At 39.1% G+C, this 14,951-nt stretch overlaps 1 protein-coding gene across 7 annotated transcripts; it reads right to left on the reverse strand.

The window, feature by feature from the left end:
* Positions 1–173: 173 nt before the first annotated feature.
* On the reverse strand, positions 174–14,701 carry LOC139952318 (solute carrier family 35 member E3-like). Of its 7 annotated transcripts, none has more exons than XR_011787881.1 (8): positions 14,570–14,689; positions 12,988–13,475; positions 10,980–11,090; positions 10,338–10,496; positions 7,958–8,040; positions 6,674–6,853; positions 4,554–4,656; positions 1,188–3,470 (listed from the first exon to the last, which is right to left on the reverse strand). XR_011787881.1 is itself a non-coding variant. In XM_071951431.1 (8 exons), the coding sequence occupies exons 1-7, from the start codon at positions 14,595–14,597 to the stop codon at positions 5,418–5,420; spliced, it is 1,077 nt and encodes a 358-aa protein (XP_071807532.1). In that variant the 5' UTR covers positions 14,598–14,689; the 3' UTR covers positions 1,188–3,470; positions 5,397–5,417. The 7 variants fall into 7 exon arrangements, 6 of the variants coding, with proteins under 6 accessions (XP_071807524.1, XP_071807567.1, XP_071807558.1 ...); XM_071951431.1 differs by lacking the exon at positions 4,554–4,656 and adding an exon at positions 5,397–5,445; XM_071951440.1 differs by lacking the exon at positions 4,554–4,656 and adding an exon at positions 5,538–5,594.
* Positions 14,702–14,951: the final 250 nt, after the last annotated feature.

The following is a 14,951-nucleotide window of genomic DNA, read 5'->3' on the forward strand; positions in this document are numbered from 1 at the left end:
AGGTCACTTTTTAAATCAGAATCAACAAGAGATTTTTTATACCTACCGATTTAAAACTTGAAAACAAGATGCTTGAATTAGAAATATCATTTATCAAATTAGTGCACAATGATTAATAATGATAATTAACAATAATTTGATGGATTTTTAATCCATTATATCTTCAAAATATCATTTGTATAAATAAAATCATAGTACGCAGCTTCAATGTTTTTCCCAAATATTTACAAAGACAGTATCTTTAAAGCAGTTATGTCTTCACTGACACCTATGAATTGAAAAGCACATCTATAAAGACACTAACCATTATAAATAATTCAAATATTTATAAATTCTTACCGACACCAAATCATTATATGCTATCATTTTCATTTAGAATTGAAGAATTCCTATATCATTTTCAGCTCAAATTATGTAAAATGCCCTCTTGTATAAAAACCCCTAAACATTTAAACCTTTTGTCAAAATAACTTCCACTTTATCAAAATACAATGGAGAAATTATTGTTTGACTACTGTGGTCGACCATTTGGAACCAGCCTGAGGACCATGGATCTTCTGTGGCACCGATAGCCTGTTCCATGCTAACAGGTGTAAAGCGTAGAAGTGAACCAGTAATACTACATCGAAAAGGCCGCCAGGCGACGGAAGTGATGAACACCAAGATAAAAATGGTTGACTAGGTTCCCAAACGAGTCGTTTGAGTAAGTGCATCACTGCGCATGTACGTCGCTGCTTGCTGGTCAGTGGTCAATCGTGGGTCGGCGAATTTGCTTTACGTCTGTTGTCCGCTACTTTTCTCAACTTCTACACCCGTCATTACTTCTATTACTGACCGACTCTCGCTCTCATTTGCACTGAAATAAAAAAATAAAAATGGAAAGACACTTTGTTAAGATTCACTTTTGAAAGAGAACACGCGTTTCTTGATAGTGGGATTGAAGTTCCATTTGGATGGGTCAACGCTATAGAGAAACTCAAAACAGGAATTCTACAAGGACACAGAGGAAGTCGGGCCTAGAATTTAATCTTTAAGAGGGCAAGGACATTTTAATTTTGCAAAGGGCACTCTCATTGGAAAATCTTAAAGTCTATGGGAAACTTTTGAAGGGGCATCAGGGCAAGGTTCTCCCCCGTGCAACTTTGGTGCTGATACATGCAAACGACCTTGAGAAAAAAATACTCCACTCAGATGTCTGGCTTTTAAAAACAGAGATAAAAACCTTGTTAATTCAGTGTGCTTCGGCCAACCATCCCCAAAATGTTGTCCATGGGGAGATCCCAGGCTCAGGGACAGACTAAAAAGAGGAAAGAGATTTTACTTCCTTGCTTTAAAATGGAATATATTTTAACATCTTTATAACATCTTTATCCCAAGAAACTCACCTGTGATATGTGGCTACATAAAGCAAACAATAAAATCTACAACTTCTTATGTAATCACAGGACAAAATTTGTTACATGTTTAAAATGGAGACATTTATAAATTAATTAAAATACTAAGTTCTAAAAAAATACTAACTTTTTCTTCCTGCAAGGTATGCAGAGCTACATTTTGTATGAGACCTATCCTAAGTTACGCTAATTTGTATTTTTGTTATTTACATTGTTATTGTTTGTGCAATGTGTAGTTCTGTACTTGTAATCTATGTTTTCTATGGTTGTCTTTGTATATGTGAACACTTCGTATCAAATTTGTAAAAATGCGCTACATTTATGAGGTTATTATTATAATTAATATTATTAACGATTATCATCTTTCCAACCTTACTCGTTTCAAAACCATTACTTCATATAGCCCAAAGCGCCCAATCAAAATGAATCGTGCCCATTTAATGACAAAACAAAATATTATCAATATTTGTATGATGAATAAGTTGCAGGTAGGTAATCTACAATGTAACAATCATCACCAGCATTTTGTTTATTAACATTTAATAATCATCCTGGTATAACCAAAAGTGGTTCGACAGGAAATCATGAAAACAGTCATGAAAAATGTGGTTTAATGAGGTCACTTTTTAAATCAGAATCAACAAGAGATCATGAATACAGTAAAATAAAAATGTTAAGCCAACATTATAAAAAGGAATACAAATATCAGACATCGTGTTATTTATCTCCACTCATCATTTATTCACACCATACTCATTTAATTGCAACTTATTTTGTTAAAATATAATCCATTACACCATAATAACCATTTTAAAGTTAATATTTATCATTATTTATTCAGATAGTTCTTTGGTAACATTTCAGTTTTGCAAACAGAATTATTGAAATGATATCACTCGTCACTGCACGTCTCTTTATCTGCCAGGCAATATTGGGAGACAAATTGCATTTATTGACTAGTAATAAACCACAAGGGAAACTGACTGGGTAAATTTTCAAACTATTTTGGGTGGATAAAGATAGTTTGACCAGGGCCCACCATCTGTCTATTTAGCAGAAAATACTACTTAGCAAATTTCTTTACTAAGCAAAAAATGAAGGAGCACCACTCACAATAATGTAAACTTTATGGCATTTTGGTGGGTCCAGTTATTGCAACCAAGGTTTTTTTTGTGCTTAGCACATTTGTTGTACAGGCTTTATGATCCCTGATGTGTACCTGAACCTGAACCTGCACCCTCCGGATTAACGTGCCAGTGCTCTAACTAACCAGCTGAACTGTCTAGCCCTAATTTTTATTTCGATCAGGTTCCCTGGGTCGACCCCAGTCCTGCCCCAGGTATGTTAGAATAGCTTTGCATCATTCCAGGGGCTCACCCGGGGCATCCCCAGGGTCAGCCCCAAATGCCCTGCTTGTGGAGTGGGTCACCACTTGAGGCTGGCCCCAGGTGCATGACGTCACCATGAAAGGGTGAGTGCTCGTTCGGTTAGCTCTTGTCAGGGGCTCACACGAGTGAGCACCGCGGGGTGCATACAAGGAAGCTAATCAAACGCACCCAATACCTTCACTCAAGGTTGCCAGTCAGAAGCCATTTCAAAATTTCACATGTGCACTACACACAAGGACCTTGACTCCTAAAACGGCGCAACCAAGATTACTGTTGATAAACATATAAGAACAGGGCCCAATTTCATGGCTCTGCTTACAGCCAAACTGCGCTGAGGATCATTATTCTCTGCCTAAGTGCAAGCGCAAAGCACAAGTACGCACGAGCACAAGCCAAATTAATTACCCGCTAACCCGTGAAATATGCCTGCTGTAAGCACAGAATTCCCTGCTTCGCCAGCACCGATTCTTTGCTTACGGTAAGCAGAGCCATGAAACGATGGGCCCTGATGTACTGGTTTAACAACAGCACATACAAAACTACAAAATGTACTTAAGAAAAGTGGAAGAAATTTTTAACTAGCTATAGTACTAAGCCCCAATAGACAATGGAATGGTCCAGTTGACTTGGGTTTACACTGAAGTCAGACACAAACATGGAAGATGCTACTCGGCACCAAAGGGATGGCCTAAAGAAAGACAGAGAGAAACGCGTCTTCAGTTTTGATTGGAGAAAGATCAACGTACAAAATTTACCTATAGTTATAAAGCAGCGAGAGTTATGGTTTTTGTGTATGATATCGGGATACTTTTTGGTCATAAAAACTTTGTGAGTTTCCTCAGATAAATTTTTGGGTGTTCCAATCCTTCAGTTTCACCATAGAGTACAAAATGGAGAGATCTGTCTCTCCATTTTTTCAATTGAGTACAGTCAGAAGGATCTAGTGATAGAAAACATCATTTGCACCAACGTGGCCTCTGAAACACCCATGCCTTAAAGTTTGTTGAATCTCAACGTTTTTAACTCTTCTTGATGGCTAACCTTTCTACTCTCACACCATTTAACCAAATGCATTCAAACTGAGGCTAAGAGAGAATTAGTCTGGAACCTTTACACAAATGGTGAATTGGCACTATCATCGTCATTGAGTATTCAGGGGAGTGGACAAAGATGGATACCACTATTAAAGTTTATTGTGTAAGTAAGAACATTACATAATAGTTCACCTACACCAAGTATTAAATCATTGCAATCTTGTTCCCAGCCTACACCAAGTAAAATTGTTTACTGTAAAACCTCATTCCCAACCAAGTAAGATTATTGCAACATCGTTCCCGTCCTTCATCAAGTAAGCTTGATCATTCTACTTTGATCTTGTGATACGTCTAACTCGGGGATGCAGTTTATGGTGACCATGCAAAAACATGTTCCAAAATACTTGCATTTTGACATGCGTGTAATAAATGTTGAACAAGCGTCCTAAAAGTGCTAAAATTTGTTCAACAAGCATGCGCGCAGAGCGGTTACTTTTGGTTAGCCAATCAGAGTTTTCAGCACATCCATTCCAGGTGTTATAGCAACACGGCGCGCTGCCCACGGCATGCACGGCAGCAAGGATGAAATTATTACAATAAGCTTGCACTCTCCCTTCCACCACCATCCCATCGAGCCAAGACTCGCATAAATCACCCAGAACCAAGGTTAAAGATCTTTAAGGCACTGGACACTATTAGTAATTACTCAAAATAATTGTTAACATATAAAAACTTACTTAGTAACAAGCAACGGAGATCTGTTGATACCATTCAAAATTATGAGAAATGGCTCCCTCTGAGATAACATAGTCTTTGAGGATATTAAAAGACTTCAGGCATCTGAAAGCACACAAATTTGTGCAGCAAAGAACAATTTTTTTCGTTCATTATTCTCTTGCAACTTTGATAACCAATTGAGTCAAAGTTCTCACAGATTTGTCATTTTATGCATGTGTTGGGAACTGGGATGCACTCAGTGAAAATACTGGTCTTTGACAGTTACCAAAGGTATCCAGTGCCTTCAAATGTGCATGGAAATGATGTCGCTATGATTTTGACAGAGCATGTTTTTTGCAGACCGAATGCCAATACTGAGTATAGTAGCAAATGATGATATTTAAGAGCAATTTATAATGTTTGTGCAGCAATTTGCTTTGCTATACATGGTAGGCTATGTGCATAGGAAAAGCAGAAAATGTAACAGCTGAGAAAGTAGTAGCAGGACAGTTCTTTTCAGAACCAAGTAGTCTCCCAAATTCCGAAATGTACTCCGCGGCAGTAGAATTAATAGCAAAACAAGTTCACAAGAACAAACCTCTAAAGCAGAGATACTCGTGGTGTGACAGCAAACTGTGAAGCAGTGAAAGTTTAACCACGTGCAAAAGTTTTGAGCAGAGTGAAAGGTAGAAGAAACAAAATAGTGGACCGCAGATTGCAATTAAAATAGAGCATTTGATTTATACTTAGTTGTAAGGCTACCCGCTACAAGAAAATTAAAGCAATGAAACCAAAAAGTTGACTGTGTTAACCTCAGCACAAAATCAACAATTGCTTATTTCCCGTCTTCAAAAAAGTTTTACCTATTACATGCATATCCTTCATCAATCAGAACCATTAAGATGACGTTTACTAGATTTAGGGTTGGGAAAAAAAAGAAGACCATTACGTTTGCTCATGTTAATTTAAAGTTTGTTAGCGGGAGTCAATACTGAGAAAATCACCTTCTATGTTGGAACTGTTTGGTGTGGATGCTAATGTAGGGCTAAGCAGAGGATGAACTGATAAATTAAAATGGACAGGAAGAAAATGAGGTTCTGCCGAAGGTGGCGACAACTTGTTGACATTAGAGGGCGAATAATGAGGTAAGCAATTGAGACATGGGCAGGATGGGTGTTGGATTTAAAAAAGGTGCAAGTCTCTGTGAACCCCTCATCTTTACCTGTGTGCCCCTCATTATCACCTTGACCCTTGGTCTTTGCCTCATGGTGCCCCATGGTCAATGCCTCATGGTGCCCCTTGGTCTTTGCCTCATGGTGCCCCTTGGTCTTTGCCTCATGGTGCCTTTGGTCTTTTCATCATGGTGCCCCTTGATATTTGCCTCATGATGCCCCTCTGGTCTGTGCCTCATGATGCCCCTCTGGTCTGTGCCTCATGGTGCCCCTTGGTCTTTGCCTCATGGTGCCCCTTGGTCTCAGTCTCATGATGCCCCTCTGGTCTTTGCCTCATGGTGCCCCTTTGTCTTTGCCTTTTAATGCCCCTTGATCTTGCCTCATGGTGCCCCTTGGTCTTTGCCTCATGGTGCCTTTGGTCTTTTCATCATGGTGCCCCTTGATATTTGCCTCATGATGCCCCTCTGGTCTTTGCCCCATGGTGCCCCTTGGTCTTTGCCTCATGGTGCCCCTTGGTCTCAGTCTCATGATGCCCCTTGGTCTTGCCTCATGGTGCCCCTTGATCTTTGCCTCATGGTGCCCCTAAATCTTTGCCTCTTGGTGCCCCTTGGTCTTTGCCTCATGTTGCCCCTTGGTCTTTTCATCATCCCTTTAGTCTGTGCCCCACGGTCTTTGCCTCATGGTGCCCCTAAATTTTTGCCTCATGGTGCCCCTTGGTCTTTGCCTCATGGTGCCCCTTGGTCTTTTCATCATGGTGCCCCTTAATCTTTGCCTCGTGGTGCCTCTTTGGTTTGTGCCCCACGGTGCCTCATGTTCTTTGCCTCATGGTGCCCCTTGGTCTTTTTCCCATGGTGCTCCTAAAACTTTGCTTCACAAATAGAGGCAAAAATGAGATTTTCAGCATGTTGTGGCTGCAACTGATGTTGGCCCGATACCAGCAACTGGTCAAAAATAAATGTTTTACTTACTAGGGTTTGAGGAGTTTATCAGCTTCTTCTTGTTCCTTAACCTTGAAGTGTGTATAAACAATGATGCCACTCAGCGTTAACGAGACACCAACTAGTTGATTAAACTGCAGAGTGTCGCCAAACAGCAGAAATCCCCCTAACAATGTCAGGCAGAATTTCAAATGACCGACCATGTTGTATCTGACATGGAGCAAGTTAAAGAAAAACAGGAGAAATTTGACTCTTCCAAGGAATGGACCTTTTTCATGAAGTATGTAAATAGCACATAGGGCGGGAACTGAGGGAACATCGCGTTGGTTTGTATCAGCTAATGGCTGCGTGACGCAGACGCTATTATGATTATGCGTCTGCTTAGTGCACAACTCTATGGCGTTTGCCAACCAATAGGGTCTGTACGCATGCGTGAATGTAGTTGGCATATTTCATGAAAGGGTCCATTGCACTTTGGCAAAAACAGTGAAATAATTACAATGTGCTATGACTTAATGTTACCAGCCCTCACCTAGTCACCAGCCTCATTTTAACTTCATTGTGTACCTCTTGCTTGTTAATTGATCAAAACCTTTCCCTTCTTATCTGCAGACGGCGTCATGTTCACATTATTCTGACCTAGAAATCATAACTATAATATTGGCTTCTTATATAGCGCTCAAATCCCTTACTCAGTGACACTCGAGACTCTCCAACATTAACACACCTGGGGTCGATGTCACAAAGAGTTGGGATAAGTCTTATCTCGAGTTAGGACCAGTCACTCGTCCTAACTTAGGACTATCAATGCAATTTGTATATCTCCTAGGACAACTCTTTGTGAAATCGACCCCTGGGGTCGATGTCACAAAGAGTTAGGACTAGTTCAAACTAAAGGCTAGTCCTCGGTGAGGAAGATTAACTCCTCCTAACTAGAGATAAGACTAGTCTTAACTCATTGCGAAATCCACCCCGGTTACTGGGCCATTTATTTCATTCCTTAAACCATCTCTGCTCCTTTTGGAGTATACAGCTTGTGCTGCCAAGTGCCAAGTAAGTATCGCACTAAGCTAAATCAATCACACAAACCATCTCTGCCCTCACAGGTACCTCTTCACACTTGGGTGGAGAAAAGCAGTTATAGTTAAGTGTCTGGCTCAAAGACACATGTGTCATGACCGGGATCTGAACCCAAACCCTGATGACTCAACCAAAAGAACTCGAGTCCGATGCACTAGACCGCTCTCAGCCATGACACACTGCATTTCTTTGTATACAACTGTTTGAAATTTGTTTTTTTTTCAAAAAGGATACGTTACTGGCGACGTATTACCAATAATCCAGTAGATGGACAAATTGACTGAGAACGCCACACAACCGGATGCCAGGACAAGATACTGCAAAGGAAGGAAATGACAAATAAAAGGAACTTCATTAAACAAACTTTAAAAAAGAAAACGATACTAAATTGATTTCACTAAAAGATTAGTTTGTGAAATTAATCTTAGAAGACAAGCTTCCTCATAATACATTCATATTTTAAAAAACATATAAAAAATGCAGCTTGTAAACACCTAACGTAAATATCAAAGTCCAATTTTTACTCTATGCCTAAAAAAAAATATTATTCTTCTAAATTGTTGGACGAGAGATATAAAATAAATAGAAAAAATTAATATAAAAATAGTCAATGGCCTGACGCAGAGTCATTCTCAAAGGCTATCTTAAGCCTTTGATTCGAGAGGGTCGAAAGAAACATACCAAATACATCACATGGAACATAAAATTTATGAATTACTAAAATTTATGCACAAACATATAAACATCAAACATCAATTGTTAATAATTTTCATGATCAGAGTCCAACAGTGTGGGTGCCGAGTGCCCACATGGTAATGGACTTTGCTAGAGAAAAGAGCAAGGAATTAGAGTGAGGAAAGATCCTTGTAAATCACACATATCTAGCGAGTGCTGGGTTAGTGCAATAAAAATACTTGCTTTATTTGACCAGATTAAAGTACATTTACAATCTTACCGGCAAAATCTTATTTTTTTATATATCTATAGGTCAACAAATTTATTTATGGTAACCGAGTGGAAAAAAAAAAATTATATCTGGTCCTTTCTTTTCAAAACAAGAATCAATATTTATTTTACTATACAGGGACTTGGCAATGATAGATGCCTGACCCTTCCATGGCAAAACAGCAAGCTCAAACAACAGCTAGCTCAAACAAATTAATGTTGAGATAAGAAAACCAAGTACAGACAGAGATGATATGCTTTGCCATAAAATAGGATGAAAGAGTAAAAGGACACACTGGAGAGAGGACATGTTATATTCACATCTATTAGTATGCCTTTGGAATTTTGGAATGGAAAAATTGCACGCAATTTACAGAACCCAGAAATTACCTTGTAGCACATAAAAGAAACCCAAATTTTAGCAGTACAAGCATAGTCTTCCTCTTTGTTCTATTCTTTAAAAAAAAAATCATAAACTTGTGAATAAATCTTTCTAAGATGCAGCCCACCCGGCCGTCTCCCTACAGACAAACTGCATTTCAAAAGTGTTTTCACTTGAGCAAACCTTCACATCTCACCAAACCTGAAAGTAAAATTTGCACTAGCCCTCAGTTTAAACACATCTCAAAAGGGATTAACTTGCAGTGTTTGTTAATCCATTCACAGGACTTGGTAAAGGATTAGAGCAGATTGAATCAGGGATTCTGGTATGTTGTGGCATGGAGGAATTATTCCTCCATGGTTGTGGTAGTCAAGGATTGCTAGTGTAGCCTCAGGCTGGGAGACACACACACACGGTGTGTCAGGTAAACAGACCTCCTCAAGTTTCATTGTTGAGGTTGTAGATTCTGCTTGTGTAGAATATTCATGGACAAAAAATGAGAGCCAGTTTCCGTGAATGATAACCCTTGTATATCAGAGCAAAATGCTACACAAAATATTTTAGTTGCTACTCAGTGTGGGCCGAGTTTTTCCCAAAATAAGTTCAGCCGAAACATTTTGCGTTGCAAAAGTGCTGGACAAAATTGTTCCCCGACAGTCCACTGTCTTTTTGGATCTTCTGCGTAAAAAAAGGTGGCTAGACGTTCAATTCCCAAAACTTCACGCCTGGAATTTTGGTTGTTAAAGGTCAAGGCCATTTTTTTTATTTTGCAAAGGACGCTTCCAGTGGAAGTCTTGTTTTAAAGTCTATGGGAAACTTTGGAAGGGGCCCAAGCACTAAGACCAGGGAAAACAGAGGCTCTGGCCTCGGTGGCCAATGGGTAACTCCAGGCCTAAACCTTTAGACAGCTCCACACCCAAACCTTTAGGCCTGTAATTACATCTTTGTGAGGGCAAGGCCATTTTAATTTTGCACAAAGGGCAGTACTATTCAAATTGTTCAAGTCTATTACAGGAAAACGTCATTATACATTCACTTTATTCAATGCTATTGAAATTTACCCAGTCAGTTTACCTTGTGGCTTATAACTTGACAATTGATTTTTACTAGCAGTAGAATGTAAAGCAAGACAAAGTTCTCAAAAGATCATAATCTACCAGGCAAGTAGATACACATGGTGCTACCGCAAACCAAATATGTATTGATACCTCACCATGCAATGCCTCAAATCCTATATAATAGTGTCGTTCTGAATAAAGAAATAAACGACCGATCGGGAATACTTACAATTGCATTTGGTTCCCATGCACTGAATACACCACCAGCTCCAAATACAGGCTCAAAGAATGGCACAGTTACAGCCAGAATGCATGCAGACAGTGGAGCTTGGTAGTATAATAACTGCATGGAGTTTACTTGAAACTCTTTCTGCTTGGTTCCAACCCACTAAGAAACAAAGACAAAAACAATGTTATTTTATTTTCCACTTTGTTCCGTGTTTTGTTTGCTAAAATTTGATTAAGTATTTAGGTGTAAAGGGTTCTCAATAGTTAAGGCCAAACACTTGAAAGGTAGGGTCATAGATTTAATTGGTTTTTGTCAACTTACTGCAGATTTGTATGCAAAATTATCAAGAAAGATACAGGAAAATTGTAAAAGAGTGTCCACAATTAGCGAAGTGACAGAGGGTACCAACTCTGACCACAGCATTAGCTAAAAGACACATTTAAATATTTGAGCAACGATTCAAGCATGAATTGTTTCTCAGATTCAAATGTTTTAGGATGACAAATTTCCCAAACCACTACGGACTCTTGAAAGCTATGTACAATATGATTGCTATTCAGGGACTCGGAAGTTCCTGAAGTTGAGAATGACTAATTGTGTAATTATGAAGAAAATAACAAACAATTCCAGTAAATACTTTACCACTTGGTAGAGCGATGTTACTAAGACACCAAGTACTGCATACATAGTTCCTTTGACATTGAAGCGGACGTCATAACATGAGTTTGTAATCACACCTAATGTAATCGGTATCTAGAGAAGAACAGGATATAAACAAAAGCAAATTAACAAATAATCATGATAATTAGATGGAAAAAAATGCTGAATCCAATTGTCACTTTTTGTAGTAACTATGACAAAAAACTGTATCGAATTGACCTGTGCTACGGCATGTTGTGGCCATTTGGTTAACAGCACCGGACTCAAGTTCTGGTGTTTCTGATCAGCAGAGTGTAGGTTTGAGTTCTGGTCGTGGCACTTAAAATTGTCCTTTGAGCAAGATACTTTTTTATAACTGCTTCGTCCTTCGGATCGATTTCACAAAGAGTTAGGACTAGTCCCAACTGAGGACTAGTCCTACGAAATATAAAAAACATACAGCTAGTCCTAAGTTAGGACTAGTAACTCGTCCTAACTCAAGATAAGACTAGTCCTAACTCTTTGTGAAATCCACCCCAGGCCTGATACCTATCAGAGGCTACAAAGGCGATTGCCTCTATACCCCCTGGCCATTGCCTTGATGCCCTTGAAATACTCCAGTAGAAATGTACAATTTCCTCATAGAGTGCCCTCCACCAAGGAGAAATGCCTTGTTGACCTTGCCTTTCAAAAATGAAGCATACAGGCCTGTACCTTAGGTACCAGTAACTATGTATGTTATGTAGGGTTGGTAGTGCACATACACATGTAAAAGAATCTAGAACACTTATCGTGGAAGAGTATGGGGTTAACCCTGGTGCTTCTGGTTCACATAGCAAGCACCCTTTATAAGGTTTCCTCAGGCTTGTGAGCTTAAAGGCAGTGGACACTATTGGTAATTACTCAAAATAATTATTAGCATAAAACCTTTTTGGGTGACGAGTAATGGGGAGAGGTTGATGGTATAAAACATTGTGAGAAACGGCTCCCTCTGAAGTGCCATAGTTTTCGAGAAAGATGTAATTTTCCACGAATTTGATTTCGAGACCTCAGATTTAGAACTTGAGGTCTCGAAATAAACCATCTTAATGCACCCAACTTTGTGTGACAAGGTTTTTTTTCTTCTTTCATTATTATCTCGCAAGTTCGATGACCGATTGAGCTCAATTTTTACAGGTTTGTTATTTTATGCTTATGTTGAGTATACCAACTGTGAAGGCTAGTCTTTGACAATTACCAATAGTGTCCAAATCCACTGCCTATAAGTGATTAGGTTCATTATGAGATATACAAACAGTAATAATGATAACAATGTTTTAGGTCATTCATAATAAGTGAACAAGATAGATATTTGCTTGCAAAACTTTTGTTAGGAATAAGCTTGGGCAATATCAATTAATTTTATTCACGATATATCGCTGACAATATATATCGCAATATTCGATATAATCGCGATTAATTAAATTCGACATCAGTCTTCAAACTCCCAGTGAAAGTTGTAGAAGAGACAGTCATAGCATAAGAGAGGTGTTCTAATGACCTATTCTTCTGGTTTTACTCCAAAGCTATGGGGTGCAAGATGTCTCAGCTAGAAAATACATCGCGATATTGCGATACAAACCAAATCGATCCGATATCGAAATCGTTTCCAAATTAGTATCGCGATATTCGATAATATCGTGGTATCGCCCAAGCTTAATTAGGAATGCCAACCTTTCCTATGTGTATAACTAAGAGAGGTATGCGGTAACACCATGTGAATATCTCTTTTAGCTTTAAGTAGTGGATGGGTTCTAAATAGAACTGGTGGTTAACAACATTCATGTAAGCATACAGCAACAGAGTCCAGCAGTCTCCTGAAGACAATCAGAGCATACGGATCGAAACATTGAGTCGTTAACCACCGGTTTCTTTTCAGAACCAACACTACTCAAAAGGGATATCCACATGGAGTAACCAGAAACCTCTCTTGGTTATACTTCCACCACGCAAAGTTTTAAAGCCTTCTTACCAATGTGAGTTTAATCTTGGTTGAATACGTCTTATCATAAAACAACGTTTGAATAACGAGGATGCACGGCGTCGTCATGGCCTTAGCCAGTTGGTACGTGCCGACCGTGTTGTTCTGCAGCGACAGGTTTGTAAAGACGACAAACCCGCAGAAGGTCAAACTCAATGGCACCATGCTGCGAAACGGAAGGTTCTTGGGGTTGAAGATACCGCAACGTTGGCAGATCCATAATCCTAAGGACGTCACGAGGAAGTGGATGCACGTCAGCGTCATATTCGGAAAGCTGTGATGGACGTAAATCCATTTGTTGAGGAAGACAATCATGATCGACGAGCCGAGATTGATGCCCAGGCTGAGGGCGATGACAAGGCTGCTTGGTTTGGAGTCCACCATCTTGGCGAAAACGGTTTGTTTTAGAGCAGAGACGACAACGAGATTTTCAAGAATGGACGTTTCCTTTCCTGAAGCCTTTTTGCAATCACAGAATTCTGGAGTCAAACAATCAGTATAATTTAGTCAAACCTTTGAACACAATTTTATTGCGGTGTAGCTGGGCAAATGGGGCTTTGATCATGACATGAATTCAAATCATTAATTTCTTAATATATTATTATTTTTGAAATTGAAAAAAAAAAAAGTACATAAAAATTTTGGATTAACAATTAGGCCTACATGCTTTATTAACATTTGCACGTATGTAACAATGTATACTTGGTTTGCGGTAACACCATATGTCCATCTTCTAATAATTGTAATGCACACGTATCCAACCTGCTGGGTGTTCAAGGCGCAGAAAATGAGGTCCCACCAAGATCTAGTTGGCACACAGATAGTGTTATGTACTGTTGAGCTCTATCTATGTGAAATCTCAACTACAGTTGGGACGCCCCAACTTTAACACTCAAGTTGGACCAGTCCCAACTATAGTTGGGACGATTATCAAGTTGGGAGGGAACATTACTACAACCCAAATATATTGATACCTGAAAGTCAAATGCAATGCAATTTAATGTTTTGTTAGGTTAGGGCTTTAGTTAGTAACTTTAATAATTAATTTACTATAATACATACTGGATAATCTTCCGGACGTCGCCACCAATTTATCCGCCGTTAATTAACTCCAAAACCACTGAATTTTGTTCTTACCTGAGAAGAAGGGTTACCGCATATAAACATCCAGAGAAAAAAAAAAAAAGAAAAAAAACAGGCCGGAAGTTGGGGAGTTGGTGGCGAGGTCGTAAAATTTGTCCTACATACTATTACCATTAGTTTTATTAGTACTATTTATTTTAAGTATGGTTTATTTATGCAGTACAGTACGTACCAGTCAATTTGCCATTCTACTTATTGTGTACTCATCAAGTGTTTATCTTCGGTAAAAACTCGTAAAAAAATACCGGTTTAGTTGCTGGTGGTGGTATGTCGGTCAACGGATCGTCGTGCACTTCGTTTCCAGGATTCAAGTCAGAATCAGAGCAGAGTCTAAAAAAGTTCACGCAGTCTGTAGATCGAGTTTTTAGAACGCAGCTTCATTTAACAATTTAATCTCTTCAAAATGACCCCTCCTCTAATGTATATATACCGTTTTGATGTTTGTGTCCAGTGTCCATTCAGATATGATTAAGACTAGAGTTTAGTTTTGCTGGTTGAAGCTGGAATTTCGACGACCGGTGTCAAAACAACACACACGAATGCAGTCGGCAGGCAGTGTACACACAGTGTGCACGATGTGGGCGGTGCATGTGGGAGGGGGGGGGGAGGGCGCGCGGGCGCAAATTAAATAACGGTGTAAATAAATAGCGCCCTCAATCAATCTTTGAGATCAAAATACTAAAATCCATTCGACATAAGTTGAAACGATTTGGTAGCCTCCGAGACAAGCCAAACATTGATAATTAATTGACGACAGAGCAAGAGCTGCTGGAAGTCAACAAAACTAGAAACAACTTTTATTTATAATAAAA

The sequence above is a fragment of the Asterias amurensis genome, chromosome 2, assembly GCF_032118995.1.
Source record: "Asterias amurensis chromosome 2, ASM3211899v1".
NCBI lineage: Eukaryota > Metazoa > Echinodermata > Asteroidea > Forcipulatida > Asteriidae > Asterias > Asterias amurensis.